The sequence below is a fragment of the Pangasianodon hypophthalmus genome, chromosome 24 (genome assembly GCF_027358585.1).
Source record: "Pangasianodon hypophthalmus isolate fPanHyp1 chromosome 24, fPanHyp1.pri, whole genome shotgun sequence".
NCBI lineage: Eukaryota > Metazoa > Chordata > Actinopteri > Siluriformes > Pangasiidae > Pangasianodon > Pangasianodon hypophthalmus.
Genome location: NC_069733.1, coordinates 7,466,568 through 7,488,180, shown reverse-complemented (window position 1 = coordinate 7,488,180; position 21,613 = coordinate 7,466,568). Strand labels below are relative to the sequence as shown.

Below are 21,613 nucleotides of genomic sequence, written 5' to 3'. Positions count from 1 at the left end.
AGTGCTGTTAATATGTTTCAGAGTATTCAGAAGCTTTTTAACAGAACCGGTTTGGGTGTTACAATTGCCCCAAGAACAACTGTAACTACAAATTTCCCTAAAATGAATTTGAATATAAAAAGAGGTCCATGGCTGCAAAAAGTTTGAAAAGTTCTGTTTTATGTAATATAGACTGCAGTGTAGCTAGAAACTAATTTTGAATTTAAAACTGCAAAAAAAAAAAAAAAAAAAAAATCTACTGAGACTCATCTGAAATTGATACCAATACATTGTTGAATCCTTGAGTCTGACATAATCTAAGACGTATAATAAATGGATTTAAAAAGGGCTGTTATTTAACAAAGACAAAAGGAGAATCACTGATATACTGAAGTTTTCTATAAAGAGATGTTTATTTAACATTTATGGAAGGAGTCTCCAGCATTAGTGCTTTGTCAGTAAGTTTTCCACTGTCTTCAGGACACTTTTGCACTTTCCTGGTTTCTTGGTAACATGACAAGCTGTGTGTTTTTGTCATATTAATTAAAGAGAGGAAAGAGAGGCTGTTCAGGAAATGACTGTTTATAGCTGCTATAACATAAGATAACATGAGCTAACTTGTCTTACAGAGTTTCCACAACATTAAATGCAACTATAAATAGACAAAAGTGTCATTCATTAATAAATGATAAAATGTTGAGCAATTTCTGTTGTATAAGTGGAGTAAAACATTTCAAGACATTGTTATAGAAAAATAATCACTCCGGGTGGTAACAGGATCACACCTCCCTGTCGTGATTATTCTTCTACTTTATTCCTTACTTAACTGCTTTATGCTTCATCTTGTATTCCATTTACATCAGACTCATGAGTAATTGATTACGCTCAGAATAGTAGCACCCTCTGTATTATCAAACTAATGAGCATTCATTAAAAAGTCATAGAGAGTGTGACCATGTTGGGTTAAAAGCTGATCCTGCCCGTGTTCCCCTTCACTGTCTCGCATTCTCTGTGTAGCTCAGGCGTCTGGCTGTCCCACCATCATCCTCCGAATCTGCCTGATGTCTTTCTTCAGTTCTCCTTTGTCTAGTTTGGCCTTGGTGTCACCAATGTGTCTCAGGGAAGCGATGGCATCGTGGACCGATTGGAAACCTATGTGTCACATAACACACACAAAGTGCTGAGGGCCCTCTTCTAAAACACTTGTAAAACTGCTTATGTGTCAGTGTGTGTCTGGTGTCTGGAGTCTCATCTATAATGCATTACTATCCCCGAGCCTACTTCAGCAGTGAGATTGAGTGCGAGCCTTTTGCTGCTGCCAGCTGAATGATTATTTGTCAAGCTCTTTGTGTCTGCTCATATTTACTAAAGTGGCCTGGAGTTTTTCAGGTCAAGTGTTTGGAGTTTTCTAGGGAAATACTACAGCTGTGGTTACTACCACTTTATGTGAATGAGCTGGAAATTGCCAGTGACTAGACGGTTATAGGTAGCAGAAACAATCTAATAGGCTGCTCGGTAGTTGGAAATATATCTTGACATCTGCCATGTTGGGCACACAAATTGATTATGTGTGTACTTTTAGATTGAACCCTCTGCAAGAGCTGCTGGAAGAGTAAATAATATATTAACCCAGGGAAATTAAACACCTGTCTGACTTGTGAATTGGCTTTGTGTGCTCTGTTTAAGTCGGAAATCCATAACAATGAGCTCTGTTTCTAGATTTTCAGACTTCTCTAGTCTGTTGATTTGTGAAACTGGAAAACTGGGCAAAAAATCTTCAAAACTACACTCAGATCCAGGAGGCTCTGTCTAATGTCTAATGCATAAAGAAACACTATCATGTTAAGCAGATACTGGAGTCTTACTTAAGTCATATTTAGCCAAATTTAATTAAAGTTAATTTCTACATTTTTGCCCAAATAGCATAACAGATCACTCATTAGTTACCATGTCAAACAGTGTTGAACAATGAGTTCTCTTTGCCTGTACCAGATCAGCTGACTCACCTGACTGATACTCCCTCCTCATCTGCTCCAGTTCGGCTTGGAAGCTGTTCTCCATAGCCTGAATTTTCGTATTAATTTTGCTCTCCATTTTTTTTGCCCGATCTACGGAATGGTCCTTTTCCAACTGCTTCTCCAAACGGCCCAGGTGAGCAGAAATGAGATCTAATTGTGCTTTCAGCTTTTCCTCCACCTCCACCTCCACACACACAAACATGGTCTTATTAAATTAAGAAACGTTAGGACAAATATGATGCCTGAAATTCCAATCTTCCTAGCTAACTACCTTTCTATATATTCCAATTTCTCCCCTCCATCTCATCTCTTCCATGTCTCTAGCAGCCTAAATTTCCACCCAGAACTCAACGTTCTTTTTTTTTTTTTTATATAGTTCTAGAGTCACTTTTCATACAGTTATTGTTATCTTCACTGTATTCATGGTGATCAGACAGAAGCAGGGTTTCAATGGCTACTCGTATATATGTGCTAGCTGGGCTAAGCCTGTCTTTTTAAAGATTAAAAAGACATTCACATCAAATTTGCTGTTAACAAATGTCTTAAGTTGCAACAGCACCGCCAATGGTTGTAAGAAAAATACACTAAATGGTATGAAGAAGTGAGGCTGGGGCTGATTTCTGTCTAGCTCAGACTGTGGATTTATGCATCAGTTACAGTAGTGTCAGGAGAGAAATGCCACCTCGATCTTCATTTGAGATCATATTTTTCATTCAACGAACCTGACACATCTCTCAGCAGTGACTGGGAAGGCATGTGTGTAATACAGTCACAGATGTAATGAACATGAACAACGTGGATTATTTATTCTGTCATCATCCCCCCCGAAATCCATGGAAACTAAAAATAGATAGTCAAAGAACACATTGTCCGATCAAAGTACAAAATTACACTAAGGGACAGATCACCACAAGTGGTTTTTTTGTAATAGTGTGTAATAGTGTGTAATAGTGTAATAGTTGTCTCACATCCTTTTTATTATGCCATCGATGAGACCTTGTGATATAATGCATTGCTCAGCAATAAGAATTTCACTGTCGAGCTACAGCCACCACTACAGGGCTTACTTATCTCATTTGATCTGAACACAAACACACAGAATTTACCATTCTGTCCTGCAGCAGTGTGTGCAGCTGTTGCCTGTTTTGTGTTTGCATTTGGGCCGTGTTGCTCAGCTGCCCTTCTGTCCATCTCCTGATCCTGGCTGCTTCCTCCTCCAGCTCCCTCAGTCCACTGGATGTCCTACACAACCACAACAGTATAACTCACACAGATACATTTTCCTTCTAGAAAACCTTAAACCATAGTAGTAGAACTGCACATTAGCATTAGTAGAGTTTTATGGTGATGGATCAGTGGATAGTTTAATAACAGATGAATGCAAATTAAAGGGCAAAAGTTCAAAAATGGTAAAATGCGTCCTTCTGAAACTACTTCTCATCATTTTCGAATTAGTGTTTGAATTGTGGCTCACTTTAAACAGCCACCATGCCTTATTAGCCTTTAAATTGTTTGTTTCCCCTCAGTGCAGATGTTAATATCTTAAAATTACCATGAACCCTCCTGAGTCACGCATCTTGCTAACATGCCCTGCAAGTTTTTTTAATGCAATGTCTCTGAATCTCCAGTTATTTGAACTCAGATGCTGCCATTTGGATCACAGTTCAAGCTCAATCAAGGCTCTCTTCAATAGGAGAGGGTAAATACACCATATGGCCAAAAGTCCATCACATCCACATGTGAGCCTTCCCCAAACTGCTGGCGCAAATTTATAAGCACACAGCTGTATACAGGATATCTTTGAATGTTGTAGCATTACAATTTCCCTTCCTTGGAACTAAGAGGCCCAAACCTGATCTAGCAGAACAATGCCCATTATCACAAAGCGAGCTCCATGAAGAAATGGTTTGCCAAGGTTGGAGCTGAATAACTCGAGTGGCCTGCACAGAGCCCTGACCTCAACCCCACTGGAACGGTGACTGCGCACTAGGCCTCCTCGCCCGACATCAGTGTCTGACTTCACTAATGTTCTTGTGGCTAATGAGTGAGCAAAATTCATGACTATTCATAACCACTAATACTATCATAATTCATCTCTGGGAGCCATTTATGCCAAACCAGCCAGATCCTCATAAGCAGTTCATGTTCTTCACACTGGCTCAACACTCCTGACAAGCCAATTTAATTGAGAAGCCAATTTAAAGGAGTAGTATAGTAGCTGCTGCCAATAAGATTCAGGTCAAGTTATCTGATATCTTATTAAATATGAAATTAAATTAAATTAAACTAGCTCCAAATTATTGGCACTCCACATGAAAGTGAGCAAATATTATTATATGATCTAAACACTGCACATAATGATGACCGCTTTGAAGAACTGTTTGAACAACAGTTTACATTTTCATTAATTTCATTTACATAGTGTAAACACAATCCATAAGTTTAAGTTTCAAAAAGTCTGGAGAAGTTAAAAATCTGCCAGGAAGAGGGTACATGTGCATACTGCCTGCAAGGCTTCACCCAATACTGACTGTAAGGGTGCAAATCATTTTAAAAGCAAAACAGTTCCTACTCTTAACATCTTCATGTGTTATTAATGTTATATAATAATTTCATAAATTCAGTTTTACAAATTTATGACCATTTTCATAACATGTGCAAATATGTCTGGGGTGAAAGCTAAACTATTCCATGATTAAAAAATTACCTCACCTTATTTCAAGCTGTTGAATGTCTCTCTGTATGTCTCCTGTAGTATTCTTCTGAGACACAATCTGCTCTGACTGTGATGTCTCCAACCTTCCCAAAGACTCTGAAATCTAATAAAGGAGATGACAGACAAATCTGGTATTTAAGAATGGATTATAAAAAGGTCATCACGTATCTCCCTTTATTGTAGTACAATTCTGCACTGAAAATGAATAAGGCTATGCTCTAAAGCACAATGGTTTTTTTCTTTTTTTTCTTTTTTTTTTTTTTTCAGTTTAAAGCTTCTGACACTGTGGCAGTTAGAAGCATGCATCAGGACTGGGATCCCTCAGTACCGTACCTATCAAAGAAGTTATGGAAGCAGGCAGTTTTTACTCTCCTGCGAGTGGCAATAGGCAGTCAGATACAAAACTTGCAGGACAAAGAAAAGCCATGTTGATTAATGTAGGAACATATTGGGTGCCCACATGATGCTGTGTGAATGATTTACAGCATTCATTCTGCTTTATCCAGGTTAGTATCACTGTGGTTTAAGGACTAATATAGTTTATATAGTAATTTAATTTATATTAGAAAAATTTGAAAATATTACAGGCAAACACAAACAAAAATAATATTTGGATTGCATCAAGAGTATCTACGGGAACAAGAGATTGGTCTGGATTCCTTTGGGGGCTAGTGGGAGTGGGATTAAAAGCAGTCTTGCACACACCTCTAGTAGGGGTCACTAAATCCATCCCTGAAAGATCTAACTAAGCACACTGAGATCATCAATATACTTGGAACTTAATTCCACGTCTTTCCAGAGATGGTGTTAGTATGTACAGCTCTGTTGCTTTGTCTGTTTAGACATTTATGTGGTTGTTTCTGGCTTTCACTGATTTGATTCCCTTTCATTTTCAGCACCTTGGGAGTGCTCTTCCTTGATTTAATGTATTTACATCACAGTGATTTATTGTTTGTCACTTAGCTCTGCATCCAATACAGCAACTGAGCTTTTTAAAAGAAGAATGAGGACAGAGCACTTGCCCAGTGGAATTGAGCTATAGCATGTCTTAGGTTAGGGCGGAGGCAGTTTAATAATTCATGCAGGTCAAAAATATCTGCCTTTATGTGCATACAGATTTCTAGTTAGATGTGGTATAAGCAGTCATATAGGGGCCCCAAGCCACCAGGGGGCTCTGTTAGAATGCAGGATTTTATGTATACAGTTCCCTCTGACAGTATTGGAACAGCATGTCTAATTCTTTTGTTTTTGCTATACACTGAAGACATTTGGGTTTGAGATCAAAAGATGAATATGAGAGGATTTCAGATGATGATCAGAATTTCAGCTTTCATTTCCTGATATTTACTTCTAGATGTGTTAAATAATTTAGAACATGGCACCTTTTGTTTGAACCCACCCATTTTTCAAGTGATAAAAAATATTGGAACATGTGACTGACAGGTGTTTCTTGTTGCCCAGGTGTGCCCTATTAGATTTATTGTTTAAAAAATGAATAGCTCTGAATGTCTACTCTTGGTTTGAGCCCTGGGTTTCACCTGTGAAGACTGCTGTTTGTTTATAAAAAGGATAAACCAACATGAAGACCAGAGAGCTGTCTATGGGAGAAAGCAAGCGGCAAATTTCACGTACTGCATTTTGTAGTCCGGTCTCTATTTTTTCATGCAGCCCATCCATACTGCTATTTTCCTCCCATCTTTACGTTGGTCACATCAGTCTCAATCAGGTAACAAAAAACTCTTCACTCCACTGATCTCTGTTTATGTTAACATCAGTGGGGAAATAGTCTCTGAGAAATTTACTCAGTTTTGTTGTTATTGTTGTTTCTTGTTGTTAATGTATTTTTTGGGGTCATTTAAACATTTTAAAATGTTTCATAAGCTGTGATCTGTACAGACTGTGTAAGCTCTCTACTCTGTTTTGATGATGATGTGATAATGCAGAAGCATTGCAGACATTTTGGTATGGTATCAAATCATGCGAAAAGCATACTTAGCTAGTAAAGCTACACAACTAAAGTTACACACCTGTAGGCAGACTAACTGCATTTACTGCTGTGTTTGTTATACTGGCTTCTTATACAAGTCAAGGTTACAAAGTTTCCTGAACCTCATCAGATTTTTTGTAAAACATTTTAAAGGGAAAGCATTTTCATATGATTTCATAATGTCTCACTTTGAGTTCCAAGTCTCTGAGCCTGAGCTCAATCGCAGAACGCATCTCAGTGACTTCCTGCTGGAGCTTCAGGATTTCCTGTCCTCCAGCCCTGACATCTGCAGAGAGCTTGGCTATGGTGGCATCGCACCTAGTAGCACAAAAACAGCCTTAGATGAATTCTTTAAGAGACCCGGGGTATCGTTTGTCAAAGCATGCGTAAAACAAGTACTAAATTTTTTTTTACATAATACCCGCCATATGACCCACCATATGCCCAGTGTGAGCTATATGAATGAAGGTAAGAAGTGCCATCTTTCAACTCATAGCTGGTTGGGAAATGCCAGTACCTTCTCCAATTTCTCTTTGAAATGTACCCATAGCTAAAAGCCCTAGAAGAGAGGTCACCTAAAACTGCAGTGGGCAAACAAAATGGACTGATTATCCACTCCTCACTTTCAGCACAGAGTTTCCAGTGGTGCTAAAAACCCATTGCCTCTGCAAAACTGCATGAGGCAAATCGTTAAGTAAGGCATAAACCCCATTGATCTTTAAATGTTCCTTTTATACGATTTAACTTTACATTCCATCTGTTTCACCTGTCTGCTCATCTTGTGAGCACCGAAATCAGTCATTACTCTCTAAATAATGCTGATATGATAGACAGTACATGATATAGAAGCTGTGCATAGTTTACCTATTACACTTTTCTACAACTAGGGATTTTGCATACGCATGATCAGGAGAGTGAGGATATATACACACATCAACACTCATAAGCAAAGCTTGATAAATCCCATACAATGCATAAAAATAACTGTACACAGGGTTTACACACAAAACTATGTTACTATGGTACTACGCAGTTGATAAATGAGGCAGCTGATCTTTTTGGTTTGAATCATAAAGTTAATATTGGTGAGTGAATGGATTTATGTGCTTGTAATGGGAAAAGAAAAAAAGGAAGAAAACATAATGAGAAATAGTGTTTGACCCATGTAAGAAAAAAAAGTAGAGAAAGTGTTCATAATCATAACTGACTTCTGAAAAATTCTCCTTGCTACATTACAGACTTAGTGGTTCGTAGTGACATAGTGACTATCTGGCAAATTTATTCTTCATTCCAGCCTTTTCACAATTTTAATATTTTCTATGTAGATGGTTATGCTGGCATGGCACCTCCTTATGCATCATTGCTTGGACGTACTTGTAGGTGTTTCATGTCTCATTTGACACTACATAGGCCCCTCCCACATTTTTTTTGGTAGATTCCTGGAAATTTGGTTTTGGGGAAAGTGCTTTATGCAATATTTGGAGTCTTTTAGGTCTAACTGGCAGCTTCCAGTTCTTCTCTCAGCCAGCCTATTGCACCAGCTGAGTATCTGAAGAATGGATAACTGATGAGACATATACGTGAATGGCTTAGTCCTGATCACGTTCCCTCTTCTCTCCTGGGCACTTGTCTTGATCGTTTTCAGTCACCTTGCTTCCAGCATTGTCTCTGAAGGTTTTCAGTCTCCTTATTCATGGCAAATTTCTCATACTAGTTGTGAATTGGTGGTTTCATGCCAGTTCACACTTTCAAACCTTACTGTCATGCCATGTCGTGATGTCTCAGGAGTGAACTGCACACAGTGATTAAATAGTGAGATTTTTCCCAACATTCAGTAGAACTGATGAAGCCTCTCAGGTGCGTGACAAAACATAACTGAATAGCAATTCAAGTCATCAAGACTTTTGACTACAGGGCTTCTAGCGTTTTCTTTCAGTGCACCACTGAGTTCTTTATGAAGGTTTTAAGTATCTAGTACACAAAATTTACAGAAAAACAGGACAAGAAAATATTTTTTGTCATGCAATAGAAGAAAATTGCTTTGCTTCTCAGTAGATGTTTGTACTATATAGCAATATGCTTTCACAACTATTCCTTAGTACTCTGAGAACAGTGTAGACACATAGGGACTTTTGTGCACATACATTATATGGCCAAAAGTATGTGGACCCCTGACCATCACACCCATATGTGGGCCTTCCCCAAACTGTTGGCACAAAGTTAAAAGCACACAATTTTCAAGAATGTCTTTGTATGCTGTAGCTTTAAGAATTCTCCTCTGGAGCTAAGGGGTCTAGCCCAAACCTGTTCCAGCATAACAATGCCACTGTGCACAAAGTAAGGTCCATGAAGACATGGTTTGCCAAGGTTGGAGTAGAAGAACTTGAGTGGCTGGAACAGAGTCCTGACTGCAACCCTGCAACATTTTATTTTTTTATTAATTTTTTTACCTGGCCACTCTACAGCGAAGATCTCCAACCACAGCCAAGTTCTTGTGATCCAAGTTTTGAACTGCAAAAGTTGTCCCTGATGCTATACTGTCCCTCTGAACAATCTGAGCCTCCAGCACCTATGAGTAACAGTTGACTTGTTATTACACAAGTAGTAATTAACTAACTATGCATTGTTAGAACAGTCACTTTGCTAAATAAATTTGTTTGGAAGTAATTTCACAATTTTGCAACCAATGATGCATAGACACTCATTTATGTACTTAATCCACTTTTGTGCATTTTCCAATTTGTCTTTGCTAAATTGCAATTGGAGTCAGAAATTGTGCCGATGTGGCCCATGACATGTTCTCCTCCGCATGGTAAATGTCCAATTTCTTGATTAATTCATAAGAAAGTGAATATAGACTCAAATTCTACTTTAACTATCAGTAGTTACTGGTATACCTGAATGTCCTTGCTGAGCTGTTTGACAATATTTGTGATGATCTGTATGTGGTTTTCTAGAAGTTTCCTTGCAGATGCTTCCATCAAAACAGACCCTTGGGTGGCATGCAGACTGTTTACCACATCCTCTTTGATCCTGAAGGCCTTCTCTAGCAAAGTGGCCAGGGTTTGTTCTGGTCTGCTCATCTCCATATATGCTGGCCTTTGTGAACAGGCAAAATATACCTTTATAATTTACAATGGAGCATTTAAAATCATGGTTAACATTATGGTTAACTGGTATGAGAGGAGGACTTTATGTTGTGGTTTAATTTCATGAGAGACACAGATAGATAGATAGATAGATAGATAGATAGATAGATAGATAGATAGGTAGATAGATAGATAGATAGATAGATAGATAGATAGATAGATAGATAGATAGATTATGTAAATCAGTAAAAATCAGTAAAAATACTGATTATGTACTCATATTGTCTTTATTTGAAAAAAAAAAAAACAGTATGTACACATAATAAAAAGTAACATACAAACACTATACATATATAAACCTACGACCCCAACTGTATATATATATATATACTGTATATATATATATATATATATATATATATATATATATATATATATATATATATATATACTTAATAAACTTACGACCCCAACTGTATATATGTATGTATATATATATATATATATATATATATATATATATATATATATATATATATATATATATATATATATATATATATATATATACACAGTTGGGGTCGTAAGTATTGATAATACACTACATAATTTGTGTGTTGGCCTATAGAAACACCCTTCACATGGTGAGGATTTGCCATTTTCTGCTACATGTAGATCTGAGAACTACAGTCTTTCCTAAGTTATGTGTTCTTTCTTGCATGTATCTCAAATCATGTATATCACAAAAGTTACAGCATTTAAAACCCAATTTTTTTGTGTAATTTTGGTTGCTTCCAGAACTCAACAGCAACATCCAATGAGTTTTCCCAGGCTGCCACACATATGTTAATAGTTACAATTAGAGAGCCTGGCACTCTGGTCTAAATGTCTTAATAAGCTGAGAGGCACAAAGTGCTATGAGCAATGTTTCCATTAAACTCGGTTAAATCTCTGAACAACCCCTGAGGACCTCCACGAATCACGTGAGTCATTGATTAGCTGCTGTCATGGTGTCATGCTGATGATCTCAATGTGTTAGTGCTTTTTAATAACGGCCTAATCAAATAACTGAAAGGTCGTGGATTAAACACGGGTCACAACATAATCACTGTCAGAGCACTGAAGTCGGACAACTTGATTTCAAGGTTTTAGTAGCACCCTGATCCTAGTATTTCCCTGCATACTGTTGGGAAGAACGCAAGCTGGCGGAGGCAGTGTGATGCTCTGGGCAATGTTCTGCTGGGAAACTCTGTGTCCTGGCATTCACTGTAGTGGTGTTACACAATGATTATTAAAGATCTTATGTCATATATTATTCCAAGTAATTGCACAGTAGTAGAATATCAGTCTAATCTGCATTTAAGGAGATCCTGCAGCCAAAATCTGCCAAGGTGAAAAATTAAAGTTGAGAACATTAGGGAAGAAAGTTGTTGAGTATGCAAAATGATTTAAAAATACTGCCAACCCGCTGTCTTTACATAAGTTTAAGGACAAATATGGAAAAAAAGAGGAATTTATAGCAAAAAAATTTTTTTTAAGATTTAATTTTTTTATCATACATATTAAAAATGGTCAAATACTATAGGTTAAGACATTAAAAAAACAAAATGACATCAGCTTATATCAAAATCTTGCATTTTCCTTCTGAATAGCCAAATATTGCAGCTAAGACGATCCAAAACTTTTCATATATTTTGAGCAGTTTTGGATCATCTTAGTTGCAATATTTGGCTATTTATGTAGTTGAATATCACTTAGTGAGCACATACTTCATACGATCATTGAGAATCTTCACTGCGATACTGATTGCTTTGTAGCATCAGCTGTATAGCAGAACAAGATATTTTTTCCCTTTCTTTCTCTAATTTCAGTTTAAAAAAAAAACTCTTTTTGGATTTTAATAACAGTTTTCTAGCAGCAGTTATTCGTACCATTCATCACTTACCTAACTTACTATTATTAACTAGCAGAAAAACAACCCACCCACAAAAAGGTTGTGTTATCACCGTAAAAAGCATGTTAATTTCAGACAAGTGGTTAAATACTGTTAACCCTTTCATTAATGCTGTTTTTAGGAAAATATAAAAAAATGTAAGTAAATCACCTCCAGATCACTCAAAACCATTACTGTAATTTAACATAAACCATTATCATGATTTCTGCTGCTCTCTAGACTATTTGCCATTTTCACTGCAGCATACGTCTGGTATATCTTTATAACCGTTCTATCCAAAATCCTAATTAAAAAAAAAAAAACTTCAATAAACACCTTAGTGTTATAATTCAAGAGATTTTTTTAATCACTGAAATCAGCTCCATCATGCAACAGTCCTAAACTCTATAAATGTTGTACATTTCAAGAATATTGCTACAGGATTTTATTCAGTAACAATATCTAAATTTTTGGAAGTATTCAAGAATTCAAATCACAATTCATATGACATGCAATTTAGTGTAAAGAATCTGGATACTTCATGCATGAAGGGGTTAATTTTGGCTTGGCCAGAGCAATGCCTTTGGCTGTGAGTCTTGCTAAGCTGGCTCAGTATTATAGCTTATAAACAAGGCTCAGGACAATCATTTTGTTGTCCTAAAATCACAGAATGTGCCTTCAGAGAAATAAAGGGTGTAAATTGAAGAAATCGATAACATTTATAGACCTACTGTTTAAAATCAGTCCTGCATGTCTGTAAAGCTGTCTCATTGGACAGGTTTCCACTCTTTGCACCTTTTGGCATCAGGATTCTGTGAATAGTAAAAAGACTTTCATGACCATATTGTTTAAAGTCGAAACCCACATTAGCCTGGAGTTAACTACTATTCTATAGTGAACAAAAAAAAAAAAAAGCCTTCTCCTAAATCTGACATTTTAAGACATGAAATATACCATATTTTCACACAAAGTCCAACACTTGCCTGCAAATTGTTTCCCTTCTGTCCTGTCTATGACCCTGTCTGTTGTTTAATCTGATCTCTTAGCTACTGCAGTCAGTGCTCTGTGGGTGTGACTGTATACTTGACAACCACTTAGGCTAAATTACATTACAAGGCAAATTAAAAGAGAAGAGGAAAGAACATGTCAACATGTTTTGATTAATGATTCAAAACTGGACGTCAGGTGTTGAGAACATGATAAACAGCTTAGTGGTGAGGCAGATGTCTTCACCATACTCACTAACTTCTCATTAGTGTGCTGATGATTCCCCTGGTGTATACAGCACCATTCTCATTACTGAGGGTTCTCCTTTCATCACAGTGTCTGTTTCACACTCATACAGTTTAAAACATAAGCAGCAATAGTCTCTTTAGGGAAATTAAACTCATTCCCTTTTGTATTATTCTTTAATGCAAATGACACTGGTATTGTTCCACTAGGGAAGTGATGTCCTGTACTTCCCCAGATGGGGTCAGGATCTTCCAACTGTATTTAGTGTTTCTTGCTGGTTTGAGAATTAAGCACTGCTATAATATAATGACCTTAATTGAGGGTATGTCAGAGGTTTCACCGTTCATGAGAATTTGCCCTAACTTTGACACTTTGCTTGGATCATTTGACTGGTCACTTGATGAAAATCCCATGTAAATTTAATCAGTTAAAAAATTAATCCATACAAAAGAATAGATCATTTCTGATGAACTGCAAAGTGTGATTTATTGAAATTCTCCCTAGTTCCATGCTTTGACTATCACATTACTGAGACTAGCCTTGTCATCCACATTACAGATAAGATACATACACATTAAGCATTAAGCATGCTACATCTAGTTTTTTAATGATTTATGCAAAAACACTCTAAGAAATTTCTTCTCTTATATAAAAATACAATGATATGCTGCTGCATAATTATTGAAAAAACAGCAAGCAGTTAGAAAAACTTCATGAGGGAAAATCAGATCAGAGTTTTTTTCTATAAGTTCATCATCCAAAAGCATCTGCAGTCAGGACTATGAAATGGTGTTCCTTGACCTCGCAAACTGCTACCACTGTGCCAAGCATCATCCTCAGCGTGACTTATGATTATTATTGGTAGTTCCTGTAAAGAAGTAGCACAGGTTGTACTTTCAAGTAATACATTATTTATATACCTAAAATACAGACTTACGTAAAGTCACACATGATCTCTTCTGGTTTATAGTGAGCACCTACTGTAGAAAACCAGATTAACGGGGAAGAAGTAGCTTTAAAAGGTAGAATTTACTGATTATATATTAATTAAAAATGTTTCCTGTTAGTAATATGACACCAAAGCTGTTGCATCGTATCATTCCTGAACAAAGCCCATCCTGCAATGGGTTCAAAAAAGAACAAAATGTACAAAAATGTTGCATAGCTAAAAAACAGTAGCAATTTTGAAGCAAGAACTGCTTTTTCCTTGTAGTTTGGTGTCAAGCCATGAGAGCAACAGACTCAAGTAGGGGAGCTGATAAAAATTTGAAGGCAGAATTGTAATTCAAAAATGAATTAAAAGTAATTCAGATGATAGTATACAGTACTTCCACTGTGATTTATATAGGCCTATTTTTAACGTCTTATTCTGTAAGGCTGTTTATTTAATGGTGTTAATCAAACAATTGCATTGGAAACATTTAAACATTCAGTTTTCAAAAGCGGTAGCCATAAACCTCCTTTTCTTGTTAGCTATATTAGCCAGTACAAAACTAAATAAACAAAGTTCAGACACCAAACAGGTCTTGTCAACTTTATCGACCACATTTGGGGTGAGAGGGAAATTTTTTTTTATAACCTTAAGCGTTCTTTGGTTGTCCTTTGGGGGGCATGGTGGCTTAGTGGTTAGCACGTTTGCCTTGCACCTCCAGGGTTGGGCTTGATTCTCGCCTCTGCCTTGTGTGTGCAGCGCTTACATGTTCTCCCTGTGCTTCGGGGGTTTCCTCTGGGTACTCTGTTCTTCTCCCAAGTCCAAAGACATGCGTTGTAGGCTGACTGGCATCTCTAAACTGTCCGTGGTGTGTGAATGGGTGTGTGTGTGCGATTGTGCCCTGTGATGGGTTGGCACCCTGTCCAGGGTGTCCCCCGCCTTGTGCCCTGAGTCCCCTGGGATAGGCTCCAGGCTTCCTGTGACCCTGTGTAGGATAAGCGGTACAGAAAATGGATGGATGGATGTCCCTGTGACCCTGTGTAGGATAAGCGGTACAGAAAATGGATGGATGGATTTCCCTGTGACCCTCTGTAGGATAAGCGGTACAGAAAATGGATGGATGGATGTCCCTGCGACCCTGTGAAGGATAAGCGATACAGAAAATGGATGGATGTGAGAACCCTTAATGGATCTATGCAGAACAAAGTGTTTCCCTGTCAGAAAGAGTTCCACATAGAACCCCTTTAGAAATCCAAAAACACTTAAATAATCTATACAGTGGACTATTAAAGAACTTTTTGTAGTGTAAATTTTATTTTTGTCCTAAGTAGCCCACTCCTTTGATATTTGCATCTAGTTTTAGTTTATTTTTTGTGATATTTAGGTGTTGTCATTAGACAAACTAATGGCAGATGTTGCCCGGGAGGAGGCGTCCGTGAATCCATGATGGTGCAGTTAAACAGTGTTTCTCATTCGCAGTGATATCCTTCGCGACTCACTTTCCTCATTCGAGTCGCTCGAACTGCAGGCTGAAGTGAATCGAACGACTCACGTGTGACTCACCAACTCGCGTTCGTTCTTGTGAATCGACTCGACTGAATCACTGAAAAGAGTCGTTCCAAAAGAATCGTTTGAGAATCTCCCATCAGTGGAGTCGTTTGGAAATTTAAACCTGGTGTGACAAGCCGTTCAGGTGGTCGAGGATGAGGATGATGAAGGGTGAATAACCTGCTGGTGACTTTCTATAGCTGTATTATTCATCTTGTATAACTGGAGATGAACATACTGAAGATAATGTCAGAAATGTTGGTATAAAATGTACAAAGTGAGCTGCATGGAAACAGGCGAATGGTGCATGGTGTTAGGTGTAAGGAGAGTATTTAAGATTTGATGCTTGTGTAATATAGATTACTTACGAATCACCTCGTCTTTGGCTTCCTCGACAATTTTTTTTTAACCTCTCTCTGTCTCTCACACACTCACACACACAAATACACACACAGGAAAGGAACTATGCTTGCGCTATAACCAGCTTATCGCCTCGTTTAGTTCAGTGAGCGGCTAAGAAGAGTTCCTCTTGTATCGAACGCTTCTTCTGGATTGGCGGATCGATCCGGTTTGTGCGCCCTCGCGCCACAGCGTGACATTGGCGACGCCGCGCGCTCACCAGACTGGCGGGCTGCTGCTCGGGAACTATGGAGGAAAAAGCGAAGGGTGACAGCGGCAAGGAGCAAGACGCGACCTCGACATCTTACCAGCGGAAGATATGGAAGAATTTCCAGGGGAGGACAAGACCGTTTCTGAGCCCTAAACTAGGCTCGGAAAGACGCAGCGCAGACAGCAAGAAAGAGAGCGGCTTGTGGATGTTCAAGCGGAAAAAGAAACCGGTTCTGGACCGCATCTTCTCATCCTCTCAGCCGAACCTGAGCAGCTCGAGTCCGGCGTCTCTCCAGGGCGATGAAGCGGAACCGGGCTGCAGTGATGGAGCAGCGAAGTCAGCGCTGGCTGCTCTGGAAGGAGCAACTGCAATGACACACGTTTATACACATGAGGTTTCGGTGTCGGCTCACGGCAGCCCGCGGCTCGGTGTGGCTCATTTAACCGCGTCTCAGCCCAAAAGCTCGTCCTTGGGCTCGGCGTACTTTGAGACGCTCGTGCTGGACTCGGAGGCCACTTCCGGTCAGGACGAGCCGAGCAAAAACGCCAGCGATTCGGTAAGTGTACGGGGGGTCAAAAATAAATAAATAAATAAAAAATGTGTATGAATGTGCACGAGAGAGTCAAACTAAACCAGTTTATTCCGGTTCGTTTCCCAGAACCAACCAAAACCAAGTTTCCTATTCTGTAAAAAAGTTAGACTGGGAGCAGGAATATGGAGGGAGCAGATTATTGATGCAGTATTCCTTCCAAACTGAGGAAGAGAAAGAGATGGATGATCACTGTGTGGTGCTGATGTTGCACTCATGTCCATACTGACAGTGTGTGTGTGTGTGTGTGTGTGTGTGTTTTTTTTTTGGGGGGGGGGGGGGGGGGGACTTGGCAAGAGTCCAATATGTATAAAACATAACCTACTCACCCTAACAGAACAGGTATACTAGAAATCCTGCTTTATGTTGAAATGTGTATTACACAAATGCAACAAACAATTAAATTCTAAAGTATATTTTTAGTTGCCTTTCACTTGTTCACTACACCTTTTAAATCAAATGTACAATAATGCCCAAATTTCTATTCATCAGACCATTATTAGACCATCTTCAGATGATCTAATGACATTATTAATAAAACTAGACACTTCCTTTGAAAACACAGGAAGACCTTTCTGCTTTGTAGTCTTTCTGTAAACACTCAAGCTGCAGAATGTCAAACCCTGAGAACATTGTACGCTCAGTGGTTTTCACTTCAGGGTGTTAACTGAAAACTTTCGCCTTTGTCATCGTCAAATGACAAACTCCTGTTCCTGTGTGTGACATGCCTGGCTTATTTCATTTGAACCTAAAAGCCTAAGCAGTCACACAGTACTCTAGAATAATGCACTCAAACACACTACAGGATTGAGTCATTAAAAAGATTCCACTTCAGTAATTTGGCTATGGTCATATTAGTGAAGAAATGAAAGCTAAACAAATCTAAACAATTTCACTCCAGTCAGATTGTAAACAATGGAAGTGTTCTCATACCACCATGGGTCTGCTAACATCTGTCAGGCTTTTACAATGAAAACAGCTTAAAGGAAGTGAGATTTTTATGAACTACTTTTTCACCTCTGAATATTATTCCATAAGGATTTTAGAATAACGTGAATATGTTAGCAGATATATTTTTAAGCAGCCCACCATCCTTTTTATAGATTTGGTGAATTCTACTGAATTCTTGGTGATCTTGGTTTTATTATTTGTTATGCATTGATAGAGATACAAAAGCATACAACTGGAAATCAGTACAAGGCTGTAGAGCAGGATCCCCCATTTCCTACAGTTCAGTACAGTTTGGTAATTTTTTTTATGTTAAACACCTTTAAACCTGATTGAAAACAACTGAAACAGGCTTCTTCAAGGAGGTAAATTGAAAAAATGTGCTGGACTCCAGGCCTCCAAGAATGGAATTGGAGACTCCTACTGTAAGGATAAAGAGAATTAAACTGGCAGTATGTCATTTACAGTCATAGGAAAAAGAAAGGATCTTTCAATTCTATGTTTTTTATTTATCAGGGCCTAAATAACAATTGTGTGGGCCTAATCAACTTCTATAAACAAACAAATAACCTCAGGTGACAACAACAACAACAAGAACAACAACAAAACACAACAGTTTTTTCCAAAAAGTAAACCAACATTCAGAAACCGCCACAGCATCTTGGTGGAGTTGAGGTCTGGACTTTGACTTGGCCATTTCAACACCTTGATTTTTGTCTTCTTTAGCCGTTCAGATGTCGATCCGTTGGTGTGCTTCGGATCATTTTTCTGTTGCATGACCCAATTTCGGCCCAGCTTAAGCTGTTGGACAGATGGCCTCAAATTTGTCTCAAGAATATTCTGGTATAAAATGGAATTTATTGTTGTCTCAATGCCTGTGGGTTTCCCAGGTCCTGTGGCTGCAAAACAAGCCCAAATCATCACCCCTCCACCAAAATGCTTGACAGTTGGTACAAGGTGTTTGTGATGATATGCTGCGTTTGGTTTTTGCCAAATATGGCACTGTTCATGATGACCAAACATCAGTCCAAAGGATATTGCTCCAGAACATTTGTGGTTTGTTCAGATGCAATTTTGCAAACCTAAGTCGTGCTGCCATATCATTTTTGGAGGGAAGTGGCCACCCATCCATAAAAGCCATTCTTGTTCTTGTTCATAAAATGTAATGTGATTATAGAGACCTGTAGGTCACATGGTGTTGCTCTTGGGGTTTTCTCTATATCTGTGATCATTAAATGGTCTGACCTTGGACGGAATTTTCTGGGACATCCACGTCTGGGAAGATTGGCAACTGTCTTGAAGGCTCGACATTTGAAAATAATCCTTCCCACTGTAGAATGGTGAATTTCAAATTGTTTGGAGATGGCCTTATAATCCTTCTCAGATTGTTGAGCAACAACAAGTGCTTCTCTGATGTCATGGCTGGTGTTATTTCTTCCTGGCATGATGTAGAAACACACCTTATTGCAGTCAGAGACTCCTTTAACTGTAAAATATAAATTTCACATAGCCCTTCACACATAATCCAACTATTCAAATATTAGGCTCATTATCGAAATATTTGCAATAATATTTTGGCTATTTATTGATGCCATAGAGTTTTTTTAATTCCTGAAACATCCATTTGCAGAACACATTAGGTCCAAACTGACATTTAGACCTACTTTTTTTTTGAGTTATCGAGATTAGAATTAAACTCTTTCAATTCATGTTACCAGGCAAATAAGCTAATAACTATAAGAAATCAATAGCAAATATAAAAACCTTTATAATAATAGGTCATAATTTCCAGCACTGTAACAAAATAAACTCTTTAATCTCTAGGATCTGTCAGTGGGTCTGGACTTTCTTTTTAGTTTTACTGTACCTACTGAATAATTCATAAGTACTGACTAATATGTTTTAAGATTTATAACTGAATAATATAAGCCCCGTTAGGTGCCATACATAATGAACATTCTCTCTCTCCATTCATAAATAAATCCATACATAATTTCTCTATATCTCTGCCTTGCACTTGGACACTTTAAGTTGTTGTTCCTCCCATTAGGGGTCGCCACAGTGGATCACTGGTCCGCACATTTGATTTGGCACAGTCTTTATGCTGGATGCCCTTCCTGACGTGACCCTCCCCAATTTTATTTGGACTTGGGGGCGGCACTGAGAGCGCACTGTTGCATGCAACCCCAGTGGCTGGGGTCTGTTCCCTGGCCAGGGATCGAACTCGGGCTGTAGAGGTCAGAGTGATGTGGCCTAACCACTAGTCCTCCAGAGACTCGCTTGGCCACTTTAGCTACTTCTGCACTGGCCTCTTCTTTTTTTTTTTTTTATTTATTTATTTTTTTTTAAAAATGCAACTTGAGAGAAGGGGGAAGGTTGGTGTCAAATGCAATGTACTGTTCACTCATTGGTTAAAGATATGACAGATACACATGTAGACAATGCTACTATAAAGTGGTGTTGACTGCACGAGGTCAAAAGTGAACACTTAGATCAGATCTGGCATTTTGTTGTCATCACATTTTTATTATATGCAATTAAATTTCATGAAGGCCATATGCCCACAGATATCCTTTTTTCACCAACTGTTTATATTGCAGGAACTTTGTCAGAGGCTTTGTCAGAGGCTGCCATCCGGCTTTCAACTTTCTGTGTCGTAATGCTGTACTTTTTGTTGTACTTCAGTGCAGCCAGTTACATCACAAATGTAAAAGTATTTTCAATTTCCAGTTATAACAAGCCTTGCCTGATAGCAAAAGTGTGTGTTGCTGTTTCACTTGTGGTGTATGACAGCTAATCCTCAACAGTTTCCTGTGACAGCTTTACAGATAGCTGGTGAGAGGGCCTGTGTGGTGAATCTTGCACACATGTGCCATTTAGGTCTCATTGTAGAGCTAATGATGTCTTCATCCAGCCACCCCGTGGCCTGATTCTGTCCTAGCCTCAAGAATCTCCTTTGAAGTTGTTCTCTCTGGTGTCCTGACACACATGCTGCTCTAATGATAGACACTCAGTTCACTCATTCAAACCTAGAATGCTTCTCCATTCATAAAATATATACAGAGGGGTGCAAAAGTCTGAGACCACATTGAAAATTTTTTGACATTTTGAAATATTTAAAAAAGAGAGTAACTGTTCAATATCTTGAATATTTAATAATCGAGATTCTGCACTATTTCTAGGTCCCCGATTTTCCTCAAGTCTCTTCTCTTCTATTGAAGCATGTGTTCAGACGACACTCTGATGGATTTGATCTAAAATGGATCATAAGGTTTTGCACAAACTTGTGGAGTCCATGCCAGCTCGAGTGTACACTGTCGTTAAAGCAAAAAGGGGATGTACCAAATACTAAGAAACTCTGAAATTCATGTTAATATTTCAAAGATTCTACTTTTCACTCGGGTTGTTGTCAATAATTGAACAATAATGAAAATTGTTGTATTAAATTAGAAAAGAATGCAAAATGGAAGCATTTTCACTAGTGGTCTCTGACTTTTGGACCCCACTGTATGTGTAAAAAAAGAAAAAAGATCTGTTAAGACTAGTTTGTGCCAAAGGTGTGAATTGTTCAAGTGTTGCAGGCAACATAAGGATACAAGTTCTTCATTTAGACTACACACATTATTATTCAATTCCATTCAGTAGACATAGTCACAAAGCAGATTTACAGAAATCCAGATACAGATTGTAGATTCAAGTCACTTTTATTTGTATAGCCCTTTTAACAATGGACATTGTCCCAAAGCAGCTTTACAGAAATATATAAATTCAGGATGTACATTTTAAATTTATAAACTCATCCCTAATGAGCAAGCCAGAGGTGGCGGTGGCAAGGAAAAACTCCTGAGACGATATGAGGAAGAAACCTTGAGAGGAATCAGACTCAGACTCTCGGATAGTGCAACTATAAAAAAAATCCCTTCTGTAACTGTGTACTACATGGTCAAATAGTGCAATTTTGTAACCAGGAAATTCGTTACAATTTTCACATGAAGTCTATTTTGTTGTCTGTTCACTGATGAAAACTGTTTG

At 38.2% G+C, this 21,613-nt stretch overlaps 2 protein-coding genes across 6 annotated transcripts in view; one reads left to right on the top strand and one right to left on the bottom strand.

Annotated features, from left to right (window-relative positions):
• Window positions 1-459: 459 nt before the first annotated feature.
• On the bottom strand, window positions 460-12,539 carry fam81b (family with sequence similarity 81 member B). The gene is made up of 8 exons (XM_053228896.1): window positions 12,454-12,539; window positions 9,598-9,799; window positions 9,151-9,269; window positions 6,889-7,018; window positions 4,710-4,816; window positions 3,104-3,239; window positions 1,986-2,181; window positions 460-1,131 (listed from the first exon to the last, which is right to left on the bottom strand). The coding sequence occupies exons 1-8, from the start codon at window positions 12,525-12,527 to the stop codon at window positions 998-1,000; spliced, it is 1,098 nt and encodes a 365-aa protein (XP_053084871.1). The 5' UTR covers window positions 12,528-12,539; the 3' UTR covers window positions 460-997.
• Window positions 12,540-15,458: 2,919 nt separating this feature from the next.
• mctp1a (multiple C2 domains, transmembrane 1a) overlaps window positions 15,459-21,613 on the top strand; it is a 144,864-nt gene continuing 138,709 nt past the window's right edge. For 2 of the 5 annotated variants that reach the window (XM_053228827.1, XM_053228826.1), the window contains exon 1: window positions 15,463-16,600. In XM_053228827.1, the coding sequence (XP_053084802.1) occupies window positions 16,082-16,600 (519 nt within the window). In that variant the 5' untranslated portion in view covers window positions 15,463-16,081. Of the gene's footprint in view, window positions 16,601-21,613 lie in introns of all 5 variants that reach the window. The other 3 variants (XM_053228830.1, XM_053228828.1, XM_053228829.1) reach the window with 3 other exon arrangements.